General features: G+C 36.9%; 1 protein-coding gene across 1 annotated transcript; it reads right to left on the reverse strand.

Moving 5' to 3' along the window:
• Window positions 1–933: 933 nt before the first annotated feature.
• LOC142240239 (angiotensin-converting enzyme-like) lies at window positions 934–18,586 on the reverse strand. Its single transcript, XM_075311932.1, has 6 exons — window positions 18,459–18,586; window positions 10,011–10,578; window positions 9,040–9,952; window positions 8,847–8,969; window positions 1,140–1,318; window positions 934–1,074 (listed from the first exon to the last, which is right to left on the reverse strand). The coding sequence occupies exons 1-6, from the start codon at window positions 18,498–18,500 to the stop codon at window positions 1,064–1,066; spliced, it is 1,836 nt and encodes a 611-aa protein (XP_075168047.1). The 5' UTR covers window positions 18,501–18,586; the 3' UTR covers window positions 934–1,063.
• Between the last annotated feature and the right edge of the window lie 1,357 nt (window positions 18,587–19,943).

Genomic DNA, 19,943 nt, shown 5'->3' on the forward strand with positions numbered 1-19,943 from the left:
TCGCGGGTTCGATTCCTGCTTCGACCGAACACCAAAGAGTTTTTGAGCGGTGGATTATCCCACCTCAGTAATGCTGGTGACACTTCTGTGTGTTTCAAAGCTTCTCTAAGTGTTTTCACTACAATGTGCCACCTAACCTAACCTATGGGTCTTATAATGTAACACCTACGATTTGTACACGCTACGGCAGACGATTTAAAATTTTAGACTCTTTGTAACGAATAATGTATATATTTACTAAATTTCGTTTATTTTTCTACTTTATAAACCGATTTTTGATTTAAAAGATTTAAACATTAAATTATTTTGTTTTACCTGCTTTTTAAATTTATATTATGTTAATATATATTTTTATTCAATTTAATTTTTAATTTTCTACTTTTTAAATTCTTAAATTTTTGGGGGTTTTTGAAAAAACTCTAGACTAATTTAGTGGTTTTTTTCTTACGATTTGGGGGGAAGATTCAAAAGTCACCTGGCAACACTGATGTCATCAGCAGAGAATGAAGTCGCCAAGTCGCGCCGCTGATTTTAGCCGCCGCCGACCATTTTATGCAAGTCGGCGACCCCGCCGAATATGTCGACTAATCTCAACTTAAATTTAGCCGTCAATAAATCAAAAACATTGATTTAAATCAGCAAAATTTATTAATCACTTTTTTATTTTTGGCTAAAATTTTGAACTCTTCACCCAAAATCAATCAAAAACTTTTGCAAAAATTTAGCTCAGAAAATTTGAATGAAATGGAAATTTGATTGTAAGATTGGTTGCACAACCAATCTGATTGCCATTCGCGTAACTTCAAATTAATTTTATAATGGATAATTGCCCGCCGCCGAATAGACTAATTCACATCGGCTTAGCCGCCAATCCGCCGCCGGAGTCAAAAATTTGTCCTCAGTACAAACAATTATTAAAACTAAAATAAAGCATCCCAAAAAACTTACTATTTTATTTTTTAATAATATTTTTGACATTTCCATAAAATGTTTGTTAAGGAATTTCCATATATTTTATATATCACCCTTTGATTACAATATCGCCTTTTTGCTAATTTCTAGTTTAGACAACCTCTGTAATTAGAAGCAGACAGATAATATTAAATAATGTTTCTATACATATAACGATGTTTACTTACTATTTTGCGATGGATTCCATCCAATTTTAACTTTATTTTGTTCATTCAAGGTTTTCACCCAATCCAAAATAGGAGTATAGTATTCCACCAAGGGATTAGCACACAGAGATGTGTTGTCTGTTAAAATCTTGGAAATAACATCTTTAAATGACTTGGTGGATCCTAAAGACATCATGGACCTAAAAGAAAAAAAGGTTTATCAAAATATACATGAATACCACAGACGAAAAATCGAATATTGGGAGTTTCTGAGCAAATACAGGGTGTCTCATAATAAAGTGTACATAAGCAATTGTTTCAAAATACCTTCAATTGAAGCTATTATATATACGATCTTATTAAACATTTATTGTTATTACGAAAGGAGTGTTTACATATCTACTTAAAACCAAAAACAACAAGTATATACGGCAGTAAGTTCGGCCAGGCCGAATCTTATGTACCCTCCACCATGGATTATGTAGAAACTTCTACGAAAGACTGGCATCCACAATCGAATTACTTGGGTTGTGGTAATACTTAAAAATTCTTAACATCGTCTTCTTAATTGTAGGTTAGTCCATACGTGATATATATTAGACAAAAAAGGTATGTATAGGTAAGTCTACAAATAATTACGAATCGAAATGGACTTTTGCACTTACACGCAAAGAAAAAAAACGTTTGGAAAACGTGTACCGAAAACGTTTTTCTTTTGTTAGAGTTTTTTGAATTGCTTCGAAAATTTTAAACTTTTATCACCAAAAAAAAATCGTTTGTTACAAAGTTTTTATTTTTTCAATAAAAAAAGTTATTTTTGAAACAACAACAGAGTCCATTTCGTTTATATCAAACACTGTTCTTTTCTGACTTTTGGTCTTTAATAAAACACCTTTTTCAGTTCAAAATTTAATATAGTACAATGTAATGTTGAACATTTTTTCGGAATCTTCCGAACATATGTGGAATGTATGTAAAAAAAAAAAAAAAAAAACTTTGGTCGAAGCAGGGATCGAACCCTTGGCATGAGAGTCAGACGTAGCAACCACTGCTCCACGGTACCAAACTAAATGTTTGTTTCTGTTAAATAAACTTTGTTTATTCAGTTCGTGGGCGCCACAAGCTATGCTATATAAATATAACTTATATGGATAATTATCTATTGATGACCATAACAGGTACATAGCTCAGTGCTTAGTGTGTTGGCTTACAAAGTGCATGGTCCGCGGTTCGATTCTCCGTCCAGGCGAAAGGTAAAAAAAAATTTAAAAATTTATAAATTCGTATAATTTCTTCTACATTGTTGGTATTACAGGAAAAGGTGTTAAGAACTAAAAAACTCGTGGATGTGAGAAAGATGTGAGGGAAAATGCAATTAGCAAGAAACAATTTTTTTTTTAGTTAGTCTTTATGAAATTGTTGTTACATCCTGGAAAAGAATAAATGTTTATCACAAAAAGTATATACTTTTCTTCCAAATACACTTCCTTACAGCGAAAAGCAAATAAGAAACGAACTTTGTTTGTCTAAAATTTCGTTTGGGAGGAAAGAATTATTTTTTTGCGTGTATAGAGCCAGAATTGAAATATGGGGTTCACTTATAATTATAGACCGATATGGACCAATTCCTGCATGCTTGTTAGAGACCATATACTAACATCACGTAACAAATTTCAACCGAATCGGATGAATTTTGCTCTTCCAAGGGGCTCCGGAAGTCAAATCTGGGGATCGGTTTATATGGGGGCTATATAATTATGGACCGATGTGGACAAATTTTTGCATGGTTGTTAGAGACCATATACTAACACCATGTACCAAATTTCAGCCGGATCGGATGAAACTTGCTTCTCTTAGAGGCTCCGCAAGCAAAATCTGGGGATTGGTTTATATGGGGGCTATATATAATTATAGACCGATGTGGACTAATTTTTGCACAGTAGTTAGAGACGATATACTAACACCATGTATCAAATTTCAGACGGCTCGGACGAAATTTGCTTCTCTTAGAGGCTCCGCAAGCCAAATCTGGGGATCGGTTTATATGGAGGCTATACGTAGAAGTGGACCGATATGGCTCATTTGCAATACCATCCGACCTACATCGGAGCCACCGTGGTGCAATGGTTAGCATGCCCGCCTTGTATACACAAGGTCGTGGGTTCGATTCCTGTTTCGACCGCAAACCAAAAGTTTTTCAGCGGTGGATTATCCCACCTCAGTAATGCTGGTAATATTTCTGAGGGTTTCAAAGCTTCTCTAAGTGGTTTCACTGCAATGTGGAACGCCGTTCGGACTCGGCTATAAAAAGGAGGTCCCTTGTCATTGAGCTTAACATAGAATCGGGCAGCACTCAGTGATAAGAGAGAAGTTCGCCAATGTGGTATCACAATGGACTGAATAGTCTAAGTGAGCCTGAAACATCGGGCTGCCACCTAACCTAACCTAACCTACATCAATAACAACTACTTGTGCCATGTTTCAAGTCGATAGCTTGTTTCGTTCGGAAGTTAGCGTGATTTCAACAGACGAACGTACGGACGGACATGCTTAGATCGACTTAGAATATCACCACGACCCACATATATACTTTATGGGGTCTTAGAGCAATATTTCGATGTGTTACAAACGGAATGACAAAGTTAATATACCCCCATCCTATGGTGGAGGGTATAAAAATAACAAGTATATATGGCCTTACCGAATGTTTAATACCAACCACCATGCATCAAGTACACTAGTTTCCTCTGAAAGCTCATCGTTACTGGGAAACATATAGAATAGTATGTGAATTTGATGACAGATACTCTCCCAAGCAGATCGGATCAAGTGGTATGCTTCCCGAACTTAAGTTTAAACAATTAAGGATAGTCGGCGCCGATTATATTATACCATGCACCACATTGGAGATAAACATTTTCGATACTGTCTCAAATCCTTTAATTTTTTTGGGTTGTGTACATAAAGATTAATCTTTCCATATACATATATTTAAATCTGAACCGATTTGGACAAAGTTTTGTGGAAGTCTAGGCTTAAAATTTAATCGGTTAATGTTCTCGGGCAGAGCTCAATATTAGCAAAAAGATATGGGAAATAATTAAATATCCAAAATCATTTTGATAATATTCTGACCAAAAACTGTACTTGTGACAAATTTGAAGTCGATTTGGCCAAAACTGTGTCTTAGGCTTTGATCATAAGAATGTGTTCACAGACAGACGGATGGACATGGCTAGACGTCTCAGGGGTCAGTCGAGAGTAACATGTGTCTACCTCGTCTCCACATGTGTGTTAAATATGCACAGGGTATAAAGATATTAGTGTCTAGAAGACCAAGAAGTAAAATAGGGAGATTGGTCTATATGGGGGCTAAACCAATATATCGACCTATAAAAACCAAATTCGACACAGGTCTTTTTGGACCTAAAAAATTGCGGTTTCTAGATTGGTCTATATGGGGGCTATACTAAAACATGAACCGATACACATGTTTGCGGTTTCTAGAAGCCAAATCGGAAGATTAGTCTATACATGGACCGATACACACGATATTCGGCACACCAACCTATTGACGTACAATTAGACAAATCGGATAACAGCTGCAGTTTTAGAAGCTCAAGCAGTGAAATTGGTCTATATGGGAGCTATACCAAATAGGGATACCCATTTTTGGACTGAAACCCACATCGGTAGAGGGTTGGTTTGTATAGGAGCTAGACTTCCAATTTTACGGAAAGCCCACATCGGTAGAGGGTTGGTTTATATAGGAGCTATATCAAAACCTAGACCGATATTGTCCGTCTTCGAACTAGACCTGCTTGCAGACAAAAAAAAAAACGATTCTGTGCCATATTCCAGGAGGATCGTGTCATTATTGAAGGCTGTAGCACGATTATAACAGACTAACGAACAAAAGGTCATGGCTTCAAGCTCAGTTTTCTGCGGTAGATTATTCCATCTCAGTAATGCTAGTGACATTTCAAGGCTTTTCTAAGTGGTTTCACATTAAGGTGAAAAGCCGTTCGATCTCGGAGGTTCCTTGTCATTGAGCTTAGTGTTGGCAATATTGGAGATTTTGCTCCAAATTTGGGTATATTTTGAATTTCCATAAATTTTGGAGATTTTACTGGGTATTTTTAAAAATTGATCAATAAATAGGACAATATATCCCATAAATAAAGAACTGATAAATAAGGTTCACCGTCATAGTAATCTACCACATATTGTTATTACTCGAATATTTAGGAGTCAATATTTGTTCATAAATACATAGGGATCGAAATCTTATTTTCTTTTCACGAGCATTTGGAAGACAATCACCGTTCTCTTTGTTTTGTGTTTAGAAATCTTGCTCTTATTGCAGCTGGCAAAAATTACATTATCACTAATTTTACTACAGCCATATTTTTTCCCCATAAAAACTTCTCAAAAATGTATTAGGGATTTTTATGATGAATTTTAGTTAAAATTTGGGGGGGGGGGGATTTTTGGTCGCGAAAGCGTCAAAATTTGGGAACAAGAGTCAGAAAAATACTGGCAATACTGATTAAGCTAAACATTGGATAGGGTAGCACTCAGTGATAAGGGAGTACCACAATGGTCTGAAATAACGAGCTTCGACTTAGGTCGGTGTTAAGAGAAATTCGCCAACGTAATGCTAAGTTTCCAATATTAAACGCAAATAGTCGTATTGTTTTATGTGGCAACTAGATTTTGTAATAACAAAAAGTATATGTGGCCATAAGTTCGGCCAGGCAGAGTCCGGAAATTCATTATCAAGCCAAGTTTTTGCTTCCACCGTATTTTTTCCCTTCAGAAAACAGTATTTTATCAAAACACGAAATTCCTTTTTTCAATTTTTTTCACAATAACAAAAGTTGCTTCACAAAAGACGCTCTATCTCACAAACTAATTGACTTACAGACGTCAAATTTTGACACGAATCATTTGCAGGTTGGTACTACATAAAAATAACATGCATTTAATACTAGCGACGCCATCTAACATATGTGTCAGACCGGGGACTTATCAGCCAACCTGTTATATAATTATTGACCGATGTGGACCAATTTTTGCACAATTGTTAGAGACCATATACTTACATCATGTACCAAATTTCAGCCGGATCGGATGAAATTTGCTTCTCTTAGAGGCTCCGCAAGCCAAATCGGGGGATCGGTTTATATAGGGGCTATATATAATTATGAACCGATGTGGACCAATTTTTGCACGGTTGTTAGAGGTCATATGCTGACACCATGTACCAAATTTCAGTCGGATCGGATGAAATTTGCTTCTCTTAGAGGCTCCGCAAGCCAAATCTGGGGATCGGTTTATATGAGGGCTATATATAATTATGAACCGATGTGGATCAATTTTTGCATGGTTGTTAGAGACCATATACTAACACCATGTGCCAAATTTCAGCCGGATCGGATGAAATTTGCTTCTCTTAGAGGCTCCGCAAGCCAAATCTGGGGATCGGTTTATATGGAGGCTATACGTAAAAGTGGACCGATATGGCCCATTTGCAATACCATCCGACCTACATCGGAGCCACCGTGGTGCAATGGTTAGCATGCCCGCCTTGCATACACAAGGTCGTGGGTTCGATTCCTGCTTCGACCGAACACCAAAAAGTTTTTCAGCGTTGGATTATCCCACCTCAGTAATGCTGGTGACATTTCTGAGGGTTTCGAAGCTTCAAAGGTGGCAGCCCGATGTATCAGGCTCACTTAGACTATTCAGTCCATTGTGATACCACAGTGCCCGCCCGATTCCATGTTAAGCTCAATGACAAGGGACCTCCTTTTTATAGCCGAGTCCGAACGGCGTTCCACATTCCAGTGAAACCACTTAGAGAAGCTTTGAAACTCTCAGAAATGTCACCAGCATTACTGAGGTGCGATAATCCACCGAAAAACACAACACAACCTTGTGTATGCAAAGCGGACATGCTAACCATTGCACCACGGTGGCTCCCAATATACCGACCTATAAAAACCAAATTCGACACAGGTCTTTTTGGACCTAAAAAATTGTGGTTTCTAGATTGGTCTATATGGGGGCTATACCAAAACATGGACCGATACACATGTTTGCGGTTTCTAGAAGCTAAATCGGAAGATTGGTCTAGGTTAGGTTAGGTTAGGTTAGGTGGCAGCCTGATGTATCAGGCTCACTTAGACTATTCAGTCCATTGTGATACCACATTGGTGAACTTCTCTCTTATCACTGAGTGCTGCCCGATTCCATGTTAAGCTCAATGACAAGGGACCTCCTTTTTATAGCCGAGTCCGAACGGCGTTCCACATTGCAGTGAAACCACTTAGAGAAGCTTTGAAACCCTCAGAAATGTCACCAGCATTACTGAGATGGGATAATCCACCGCTGAAAAACTTTTTGGTGTTCGGTCGAAGCAGGAATCGAACCCACGACCTTGTGTATGCAAGGCGGGCATGCTAACCATTGCACCACGGTGGCTCCCGTGGTCTATATGAGGGCTATACCAAAACATGGACCGATACACACAATATTCAGCACACCAACTTATGGACGTACAATTAGACAAATCGGATAAAAGCTGCAGTTTTAGAAGCCCAAGAGGTGAAATTGGTCTATATGGGAGCTATGCCAAATAGGGACATCCATGTTTGGACTGAAACTACATCTAGACTTCCAATTTCACGGAAAGCCCACATCGGTAGAGGGTTGGTTTATATAAGAGCTATATCAAAACCTAGACCAATATTGTCCGTCGAACTAGACCTGCTTGCAGACAAAAAAACGAATCTGTTCCATATTCCAGGAGGATTGAGTCATTATTGAAGGCTGTAGCATGATTATAACAGAATAACGAACATGAGAGCAATTATTAGCATACCCACCTTGCACACACACAAAAGGTCATGGGTTCAATCTCAGTTTGTTCATAAATACATAGGGATCGAAATCTTATTTTCATTTCACGAGCATTTGGAAGACAATCACCGATCTCCTTGTTTTGTGTTTCGAAATCTTGCTCTTTTTGCAGCTGGCAAAAATTACATTATTACTAATTTTACTACAGCGAAACTATTTCTTTATGTTTTTCCATAAAAAAAATTATTGGGGATTCTTATGATGAATTTTAGTTTAAATTTGTGGGGGGGGGGGAGGGATTTTTGGTCGCGAAAGCGTCAAAATTTGGGAACAAGAGTCAGAAAAATACTGGCAATACTGATTAAGCTAAACATTGAATAGGGTAGCACTCAGTGATAAGGGAGAAGTTCATCACTATGTTATCACAATTTTTATATTCCATTGGGAATTGCCCCTCAACTCTACTAATAGGAAAGACAGACGGACATTCTCCAATTTCGATTAAGATCGATTTTAGAGAAATCTGCCAACGTGATGGTACATTTTCATCAATATTAAAGTCAAATGTTAATAGTGTTTAATATGGCGACGAGATTTTTTAACAACAAAAAGCGAATTTTGATAAAGTTAACCCACCAAAGACGGACGGATGGACATTCTCAAATTATGTTGTTTGAAGAAATCTGCAAACTTGATGTTACATTTTCAATATCAGACATTACTCCTCACAGCATATTCAGATACATTGAATGTTGTATTCCATTTACGTTAATGGAAAAGAATATTCACATTTTTTTTTAATTTTCTCTACCTTTGTTGAGATTATAAAAATACCACTTAAATATTTCTTTCTTTCCAACTTACTTTAGAACATTGCCCACATCTTTATTGCCATAGAAATCACAATTATGCAACTGGCCCTGATCTCCAGACTTTTGACATAAGGCCTTATAGAACTGATAACCCAATATCTCTGATACGAATTTCCTACAAAATGAAAAAAGAAGAATCATCAGAATATTCAAAATAATCGCATGAGTCCCAATAGACTTCTTACTTAGTTTGATGATTTTCTTCAACGTCCAAATAGAATTTGTAAGGGAAATCAATGGAACCTTCTTCACGATCCGATGGAGGTTCTACACCAGCATAGTCTTCCATTAATTTCCAATAACGTTTGTTCACAGTATCCATATCGACGGTTCCCTTCAATAGTTCACTAACAATTTTACTTTGAACATAGAACTCGGGAATATTCAAGATGGTATGGATACCCATGCGGAATAGACGATTCATGAGGGTCTTTTCGGTAAATTTGAAATCTTTGGCCAAGCCAATGGTTTGCAAATGTTTTGGTGTACTGGCTGATAGAATTACCGCCTCACCCACTGGATACTCAAGATCGTAAGCATGGAAAAAGAATGCAGGCAAATTCTTCTTCTCCTGGGCATAGTGAATGCGTCCCACATAACCATGCATTTGCATGAATTTCCTAAAGTCCACCTTTCGGCAATATTCCATGTAAACTTTGGGTGTAATATCCACGATGTTATCACGACAGCCATTTAAACTTTCCGATTCATCCTCTTCTTTGATACGATTCTTGAGGAAATCTTCATCTAGATCTGAGAAACCTAAGGATTTGTAAAAGTCTTGGGAATCATTAAGCATTTTTTTGCTATTGAAATTCTTCACAAATCCATCATAGGCAGGCAATTCCTTAAAGGGGAAATAGTCTTCAATAATACTGCCCTCCTTCCAGGCCTGGGCTAAAACTTGCTCGAACAAATGATGGGGTATAGGACCATTCTCATCGATGACATCACTTCCATATTTCTTGTGCAATTCACGGCGTATAAAGGCATGCATTTGTTGATAGGTGGGTTTAAGTTCTTCCATTACTCGATCCATTTCTTTCAGAAATTCCTCAACATTATAACCCGAATAATACAAATCCAAAACAGGACGATCTGAAAATGGGGGAATATTAAGAACTACATCTCCAGCAGTATCACATCCTTCACTTACCCAATAGTTCTGCTGATTTTTTCATGGCCTCAATGATTGTATAGAAATTCACTGCAGACCATACCGTATTTTTCTCCCTCCATGCATCCCAGTAGTATTTCAATTCAGCCGGATCATTGGTAGTAGCCACTATCCTTTGTATATCGGGATAATAGGCAATTTCACTATCATCTTGATTTGGCATATTAGCTCCGCCCATATAGGGCTCTATATCCTTATCGGAGGCTAATGTTTCAAGAGCTACTAAAGCCATTGCAAATGTTGTAAAATATTCATCGCCCAATATGAATAAGTCCGCCGACTCACGGATATTATTAAGAGCTCTTTTTGTCTCTGGATCATTGATTTTTTCCAAATCGAATTCACTTGCCTCATTAGAGAAATCCACTAATTCAGATGCAATTGTTTTCATGGTAGACAATTTTCTAGAGGATGTATCCATATCATCATCCTGGTCTAGATTGAAAAATTCAGCAGCAATCTTGTCATAAAGATTGTAATATCTTTCACTGGTTTTGGCCAAATAGTTTTTAGCATCTAATTCAGTATTTGTGGCAGCCAAAGAAAGCTAAAGATAAGAAAATACGAAAGACATTAATAAATATTAATTTTTTAAATATTAACAAGTATATACGGCCGTTAGTTCGGCCATGGTGAATCTTATGTACCCTCCACCATGGATTGCCAGATCATATGCTGACACCATGTACCTAATTTCAATCGGATCGGATGAAATTTGCTTCTCTTAGAGGCTCCGCAAGCCAAATCTGGGGATCGGTTTATATGGGGGCTATATATAATTATGGACCGATGTAGACCAATTTTTGCATGGTTGTTAGAGACCATATACCAACACCATGTACCAAGTTTCAGCCCGATCGGATGACATTTGCTTCTCTTAGAGGATCGGCAAGCCAAATCGGGTAATCGGTTTATATGGGGGCTATATATAATTATGGACCGATGTGGATCAATTTTTGCATGGTTGTTAGAGACCATATACTAACACAATGTACAAAATTTCAGCCGGATCGGATGAAATTTGCCTCTCTTAGAGGATCCGCAAGCCAAATTTGGGGGTCCGTTTATATGGGGACTATACGTAAAAGTGGACCGATATGGCCCATTTGCAATACCATAACAACTACTTGTGCCAAGTTTCAAGTCGATAGCTTGTTTCGTTCGGAAGTTAGCGTGATTTCAACAGAGGGACGGACGGACGGACATGCTCAGATCGACTCAGAATTTCGCCACGACCCAGAATATTTATACTTTATTGGGTCTTAGAGCAATATTTCGATGTGTTACAAACGGAATGACAAAGTTAATATACCCCCCACCCTATGGTGGAGGGTATAAAAAGTAAATAATTAACCTTATTATAAGGACCCTCCATTTTTTTGATAACATTTTTGTTTACTAACATTTATCATCTTTTTTAAAGTAGACATCAGTTTTAGTGATCTCTTTTTCATCTGGCATTACTTTATTATCTGCGAACATTCTTTTGAGTTCGATCAGTGAGAACAGTTCCATTTGGATAGATCTGGATGCGAAAACAATTCGGATCTGAATTCATGAAATCCAAAATCTTCTCTTCCGAATAATTCATTTTTCGTTACTTTGGGTTCAAAGTGAACTGACACAATATCTCATGTCCAAATAATCACGAATGAATGTACATCAGTACATGTTCAGTTGAAGCTTTTAAGGTTTCAATTTATGGCCATTCAAAATACTTTAAGGACTTGCTGGGATTTCCCTCGGGCAAACCGCATTTTTCGGTATCCAATGCGATTACTTTCCAGTCAATTATGATTACATGGTACACGTTCAGTTTATGCCTATGTGGTTTCAATTTATGCTCATTCCAAAAATTCATTTTGAGCATCCACTGTAGTCACTTTGCACAGTACTCACCCCACACTCAAATACTCGTGAGTGATATGATGTATGCGTTCAGTTGATGCCTTAGTGTTATTCTATATCTTTTTAGGGCCACTTAAAATTTTTTAAAAATGTATGGCACTAAATTTCAAATTAGGGTCACTCGAAACATTTTAAACATATTTTAGTTTTATACTGGGTCACAACTTCCCTGGAACAGCCACTACTCGTAACTTAAATTTGCACAATAATTTATCATACTAAAATATGCTTCTTATCTATGTATGCGTACAGTTGATGCTTATATGCCGTTCAATTTCAATTTATGGTCTGCCTTTTAAAGGTTTTTGAATTGTGCTCTGCAGTCACAATTTCCTTGGAACATCCGCATCCTTCAATTCACACAATATTAATATTATCCACATATTCGTGAATGACATCATGTACATGTTCTGTTGATGCCTTTAGGTTTTCAAATTATGATCATTCAAAATATTTTGAAGAATTTCGAGTTTTTTCCTCGGGCACAACGGCACTTTAAGCAGCATCCACTGCGGTCACTTTGCATTGTACTTTCTTACTCTCAAATAATCGTGAATGTTGTGATGTACGCATTCAGTTGATGCCTGTATACCATTCAATTGTAATTTATGGCCACTCAAAATATTTTACAAGTTTTAGTAATATTTTCCTTGCTCCTAAACCCCATGGAAGAGCCATTGCTTTAACTTTGTGCATATTCACTTGATGTCATTACAGTTTCAATTTATGACCATTCAAATAAATATTTGTGGAGTCGGAGTCATGGGTTCGGAGTCTGAAAGTTTTGCTAGAGTCGGAGAAATTTTGCTCGACTCCGACTCCGGCGAAACAAAATTTGAACAAGTATATGTGGCCGTAAGTTCGGCCAGGCCGAATCACCATGGATTGCGTAGAAACTTCTACTAAAGACTGTCATTGAATCAGATGAATTTTGGTTTTCCAAGAGGCTCCGGAGGTCAAATCTGGTGATCGGTTTATATGGAGACTATATATAATTATGGACCGATGTGGACCAATTTTTGCATGGTCATTAGAGACCATATACTAACACCATGTACCAAATTTCAGCCAGATCGAAATTTGCTTCTCTTAGAGGCTTTTGCACAATTGTTAGAGACCATATACTTACATCACGTACCAAATTTCAGCCGGATCGGATGAACTTTGCTTCTCTTAGAGGCTCCGCAAGCCAAATCGGGGGATCGGTTTATATGGGGGCTATATATAATTATGGACCGATGTGGACCAATTTTTGCACGGTTGTTATAGATCATATGCTGACACCATGTACCAAATTATAGACGGATCGAATGAAATTTGCTTCTCTTAGAGGCGCAAGACAAATCTGGGGATCGGTTTTTATGGGGGCTATATATAATTATGTATCGATGTGGACCAATTTTGCGTGGTTGTTATAGATCATATGCTGACACCATGTACCAAATTTCAGTCGGATCGGATGAAATTTGCTTCTCTTAGAGGCTCCGCAAGCCAAATCTGGGGATCGGTTTATATGAGGGATATATATAATTATGGACCGATGTGGACCAATTTTTGCACGGTTGTTATAGATCATATGCTGACACCATGTACCAAATTACAGACGGATCGAATGAAATTTGCTTCTCTTAGAGGCTCCGCAAGACAAATCTGGGGATCGGTTTATATGGGGGCTATATATAATTATGGACCGATGTGGTCCAATTTTTGCATGGTTGTTAGAGACCATATACTAACACCATGCACCAAATTTCAACCGGATCGGATGAAATTTGCTTCTCTTAGAGGATTCGCAAGCCAAATTTGGGGGTCCGCTTATATGGGGGCTATAAGTAAAAGTGGACCAATGTAGACCAATTTTTGCATGGTCATTAGAGACCATATATTAACACCATGTACCAAATTTCAGCCAGATCGGATGAAATTTGCTTCTCTTAGAGGCTCCGCAAGCCAAATCGGGGGATCGGTTTATATGGGGGCTATATATAACTATGGACCGATGTGGACCAATTTTTGCATGGTTGTTAGAGACCATATACTAACACCATGTACCAAATTTCAGCTAGATCGGATGAAATTTGCTTCTCTTAGAAGCTCCGCAAGCCAAATTTAGGGGTCCGTTTATATGGGGCTATACGTAAAAGTGGACCGATATGGTCCATTTGCAATACCGTACGACTTACATCAATAACAACTACTTGTGCCAAGTTTCAAGTCGATAGCTTGTTTCGTTCGGAAGTTAGCGTGATTTCAACAGACGGACGGACATGCTCAGATCGACTCAGAATTTCGCCACGACCCAGAATATATATACTTTATGGGGTCTTAGAGCAATATTTCGATGTGTTACAAAGGGAATGATAAAGTTAATATACCCAGCAAAAAAATTTAGAAGTTCTTCCAAAGGCACAACTTTAAAAGCACTTCCAGAAGAAACTTCCCAGGAAGTTCTTTTAATTCAATTTTTTATAACTTGGTTTTTTGATACTATTAATGGGTATTTTTAACTTTTTTTTGTTTCAAAGAGGTTAAAAACAGAGTATAAATTCATAAAATGGTACAAATCATTTAAATTTTTTCGAAAAAAAAAAATACTAAATCGAATCTGAAAAAAATGTGCATTTTTGAAAATATTTGAGGTCAAACATTTCCGACAAGCGTTAGAATCCATTAAAAATTATAAAAAATATTTATTTGACAATCACAGAATTTTTTTATTTACATCCAAAACATTGAACTCGGGTCACACCTAAAGAAGTGATGCAAATTCAGTGCAACGGCCGATGAAAGGGAGGACTTCCGGCCTATGACAAGCCCATGTTAAATTCATCGCTTCTGCGTCAATTTTGCACCACTTCCGGATCCAAAAAGAACATTTGTATTACTTTTTTAGCGACGCTTTTCTTGCTGGGCACCCCCCATCCTCCATGGAGGGTATAAAAACACTTCATATCTTTGTAACTAAAGAAATATTTCGACAAATTAGATTCCATTAGGGCTTTTAATCGAACAACGAAAAACGAAGTACTGGATTTTATGGCCACTCAAAGTGTATTAATATGAGTGAAATTTCATGATGATATAAAAAGTAGGTTTTACTAGAATATGGGTTGAATTGATCAATTGTATTATCCATTTTTAACATATTAAACTATTGATTTTTGACTCTATATATACTCTTGATAAAAGTACAATTTTAAGACTCACGAAAAATGCCGTGGCTCACGAATAATTTTTTGTGTAATTTACCTTCGGGACGTGTCTAAAAACATGAGCATGATAAAAATGGAGAGCGTTATAAAACTCTTTACATCCCAGGTGTCACTAAAGTTGTAAATGAATTCAACTCGTAAGCGTTTTATGTCCGTAGGCGGAATTTTCCGTCGGCCTAGAGATAATTACTTGAGAAATCTTCTTATACTCCCGATGTCCATGGAAGCTGTAATTTTAAATTAAACCTCTGCCAACGTGCCGGTCTTTTGGGAGAAAATTTGTTTCATCAAAGCCCCTCGAAATTCTGTACATTAAATTATTGGCCTCTAATGTCCATAACTGATAAACCATTTATAAATCGATGTTTCACCATTTTACTTCTATAGAAACAATATTCGTAACTGTCCAGCTATTCCTGTCATCTGTTGTATGGTAATGTATGGTTTTGTATGGTTTTTTATATAGATTTATTTTTTATAAAATCCCTATATAAACCAATACCAGGATTTTACTTCTGAAACTTCTGGAAGCCTAATTATTTTTGAAACTTTGTATTTTTATGTTCATATTCTGGAGATTGTTGTTATCTACCCATATTTTGATGTGATATTGGGCTAACATTAAAATGTAATGTTCTTTACATCCCTAAAATTCTGAGATTTGGAACACTACACCTTAAAATTACAATTGGAATATTGTTAAAATTAGATTTAGGTACACCACCTGGAGTCGAATCCGGAGCCGGAGTCGAGACTAATAAGAAATGCTCGAGTCGGAGCCGGAGTCGAGCACAATTGACTCGACTCCACATCCCTGGTCACAACCCCAATTGGAATATTCACTGCGTACACCCTCAAAAAAAATCGCTTCTCTAACATATGTTCCAAACATATTTTGCAGGAAGCACATATATTATTGGATACTGCCGAAACATTAATATGTTTGTTTTATGTGAACATATTATATGTTTGGAAGCATTTTGAGCCCAAAAATATTATATGCTTGGAAGAATTTTCCCCAAAGAAAATTGTGCTCATTCCCTAACATAATTTTCATTTCCACGATTTTTTTAGTTTTTGGTACCTTTTTCTGTAATTCAGTTCAAAATGTGTGTCCATAATGCCAAAATGATAAACAAAACACTTGTCCACACATACATAAAATTCTTCTCGCAAGGCGAAAACACACGCTATTTTTTTAAAATCTCTATGCTCTTGGTTCCGAATGTCTATTCTCTTTACTCAGAATACTCATTCTAATATTCAAATTATATAATATTTAGACTTAAGCATATCAAATTGTTGGCCTTATCATAAAGCAGTTTTCGGATACAACAAACAACTGTTTCACAGAAATTGTAAACATATATATGTTTACTCGAAATTTGGAAATTTATATATGTTTACATTCACACATATTATTTTTATGAAACATTCATGCCCCAAACATAATATATTACAACATATTAACATATGTGTCCCAAACATTTAGTGTTAGTTTAGGAACATTACATGTTGGCACTTAAATATATTGTGTTTAAAAACTGTGCCCGAAACACATTTTGTTTATATCGGAACATATGAAAAACATATTTTTCTAACAGTGTATGTATACGTTCAGTTAATACCTTTAGGGTTTCAGTTGATGGTCATTTAAAATATATTAAGGAACTTTTAGTGTTTTTCGCGGGTACAATGGCCGCTACGGTCACTTTACACTGTACTTTCTGAATCCAAGCGTTTGTAAATGATATTAAATGCACGTTCCGTTGATGCCTGCATGTCATTCAATTGTAATTGATGGTTGTTCAAAAAATTTTAAAGTCACGTAAATTTCTTGGTTGACAGTCCCGGAAGCTATGAAAATGCTGCTTTTCAAGCCACAGGTACAGATGGCTTGCCAAACCAGATATTTCTTTGCGAACTTTGACAGTTTTATGTGCTTGAAAATATCTGCTACCTTTCCCCTTCCTTTTGCCGTATAAAACTCCTGTCCCGGAAGCTGCTTGTAGTCGGCTTTGACGTAGGTTTCGTCGTCCATTACCACGCAGTCAAACTTCGTCAGCATCGTCGTGTACAGCCTCCGGGATCGCACTTTGGCCGTCGTATTTTGTTTATCATCGCGATTTGGAGTCACTACCTTCTTGTAAGTCGATAGTCCGGCTCGTTTTTTGGCTCGATGCACGGTGGTAGACGATACACCCAGCTTATTTGCGGCATCTCGGAGAGAGAGGTTAGGGTTTCGCTTGAAACTACCGGCAACTCTCTTTGTCGTCTCAGCGGCTTCCGGTTTTCGATTTCCCCCCGATCCAGACTTCCTGGCTGTCGACAAACGTTCCCCAAACACTTTAATTACATTCGTAGTGGTTGATTTGGCAACTTTTAGCGATTTTGCCAGCTTTGCGTGCGAGTAGCTCGGATTTCCGCGATGCGCGAGCAAAATTTTGATACGCTGCTCTTCTTGCTTGGACGGCATTTTGACAACTGAAGAGTGAATTCCAAAATCAAAATAGGAGCAACATTCTACACACGCACACCTTCAAAATGAGGGGTGTTTTTTAAATGCAAAATTGAAAGAAATACGTAAGTTTATATTGACCAAATTTTGACCGTATCACCCTTTACTTTCTCTTACACAAATAATCATGAATAACATGTTGAACACTTTCACATGATATCAGTAGGGGACGTGAATTTCATTAAAAATATTTTATTTTTCTTTAATGTTTTCCACGGTAATAATCCCTCTTTTGAGCCACCATAATGTTAACTGTCTTCGGTGTTTATTTCATTACGGCTAAAATATGCATACTAATTGTTAATGATAAATTTTCCTGGGACCGTGTCTGAAAACTCCCCATTAAACAAAATATTTCCTACAATTGTATTTTTTTCTCTTTCTAGATGAAATATTTTATCACATCTGTGTCATATTGGATGTCAATATTGACACTGAGTTTATTTTTAAGTGCCTACAATCATAATTTTAATCTGATAATCCTTAAACTTGGAATATGGAAAATGTTTTAGAGCTGCAAAGGCAGAAAACCACATTATTTCTTACAGTTCAAGTAATATTTGTCCTTAAGTATGTTACATCGAGGATGAGGATTATATTTTTTGTGATATTGACAGTTTCAACTTTTGTGCACTTTGCCTGAAGTCTGAAGACTGTCCTTTGAGGCCAGTAAACTTGAACAACGGGCGATGTCCTTTACACACATGGAAATCTTTTTTTTTTTTTACTTTTTCTTTGTTTATTGTTCGACCATTTTTATTTTATTTATTTTTTCACTAAATTGCTCACCTTGCACACAAGGGCAATGATGAAGGCTTGTAAAAGCTTCATTTTACCCCTAATATATTTTGTAACAATATAAAAAACACTCTCGAATTTAGAACCTACTCCGTAGGATTCTGTGGGAAGACTAAATATTTGATTATGATAATCGACAATGCAATAATCTTAGAGACCTTTTAAATTGATAAGGCTTATCACTTTATTTAGAGCTTTTCAAATGAAATTGAAATTATTGATTAATTCTAATGTCATCATTGCAGAATTTAGTTTATTTATATTTTTATTGTAACTTAAAAAAATTATAATCAGATCAAAAAGTGAAAAAAAAAAACATTAATAAGTTTTTGTTTACTATTCCAAGTTTCCGGCAATGCCATTGTTTTTGCAACAACAAAGGCAATCAATGAAATATTATTGGAACCTCGTTTTCTACCCTCCACAATGGATTGCGTACAAAGTTCTACTAAAAACTATCATCCACAATCGAATTACCGGATGAGATGCAATTTGTTCATCCAAGAGGCTTCGGAACTCAAATCTGGGGATGGGTTTACGTGGTTATGGACCGATAATGACCAATTTTTGCTCGATTGTTAGAAAGCATATACTAACATCACGTACCAAATTTTGACTGAATCGCTTGAAATTTGCTCTTCCAAGAGCCTCCAGAAATCAAATCTAGGTCAAATCGGTTTGTATTAGGTGCAATACCTAAAAGTGGTCCGATACGGTCCATTTGAAAAACCATCCTACCTACATAAATAAGTCGATAGCTTGTTTCGTTTGGATGTTTCGACAGACGGAAATCGCAGTTCAGAGCAGTTCAACCAGTACACTTCCCGAAGATGAATTTAAAGATTTTACCTATGAAGACTAGATCAGATTCTCGATTTATAAGAACAATTTTTGTTTGTGTTTTCAATCTAGACCCCAAATCGTAGGGCCGGTTTATAAGGGGGCTATATCAAAACCTGTTCCAATACACAATATAATCCGGCGCACTTCTTTATGGTCCTAGAATACCTCTAGATTTCCAATTTCAGGCAAATTGGATAAAAACTATAGATTCTATAAGTCCAAGAAGTAAAATCGGGAGATCGGTCTATATGAGGGCTATATCAAAACATGGTCCGATAATCACAATTTTCGGCACACCTCTTTACGGCCCTAGAATATCTTTAGATTTAACATTTCAGGCAAATTGGGTAAAAATTACGGATTCTAAAAGATCAAGAAGTAAAATCGGGAGATCGGGCTATATGGGGGCTATACGAAAACATGGACCGATACTCACCATTTTCGGCATACCTCTTTATGGTCCTAAAATACCTCTAGATTTCCAATTTCAGGCAAATTGGATAAAAACTACGAACTCTAGAAGCCTTGCATACACAAGGTCGTGGGTCCGATTCCTGCTTCGACCGAACACCAAAAAGTTTTTTAGCGGTGGATTATCCCACCTCAGTAATGCTGGTGATATTTCTAAGGGTT

Source organism: Haematobia irritans, chromosome 5 (genome assembly GCF_050003625.1).
Source record: "Haematobia irritans isolate KBUSLIRL chromosome 5, ASM5000362v1, whole genome shotgun sequence".
NCBI lineage: Eukaryota > Metazoa > Arthropoda > Insecta > Diptera > Muscidae > Haematobia > Haematobia irritans.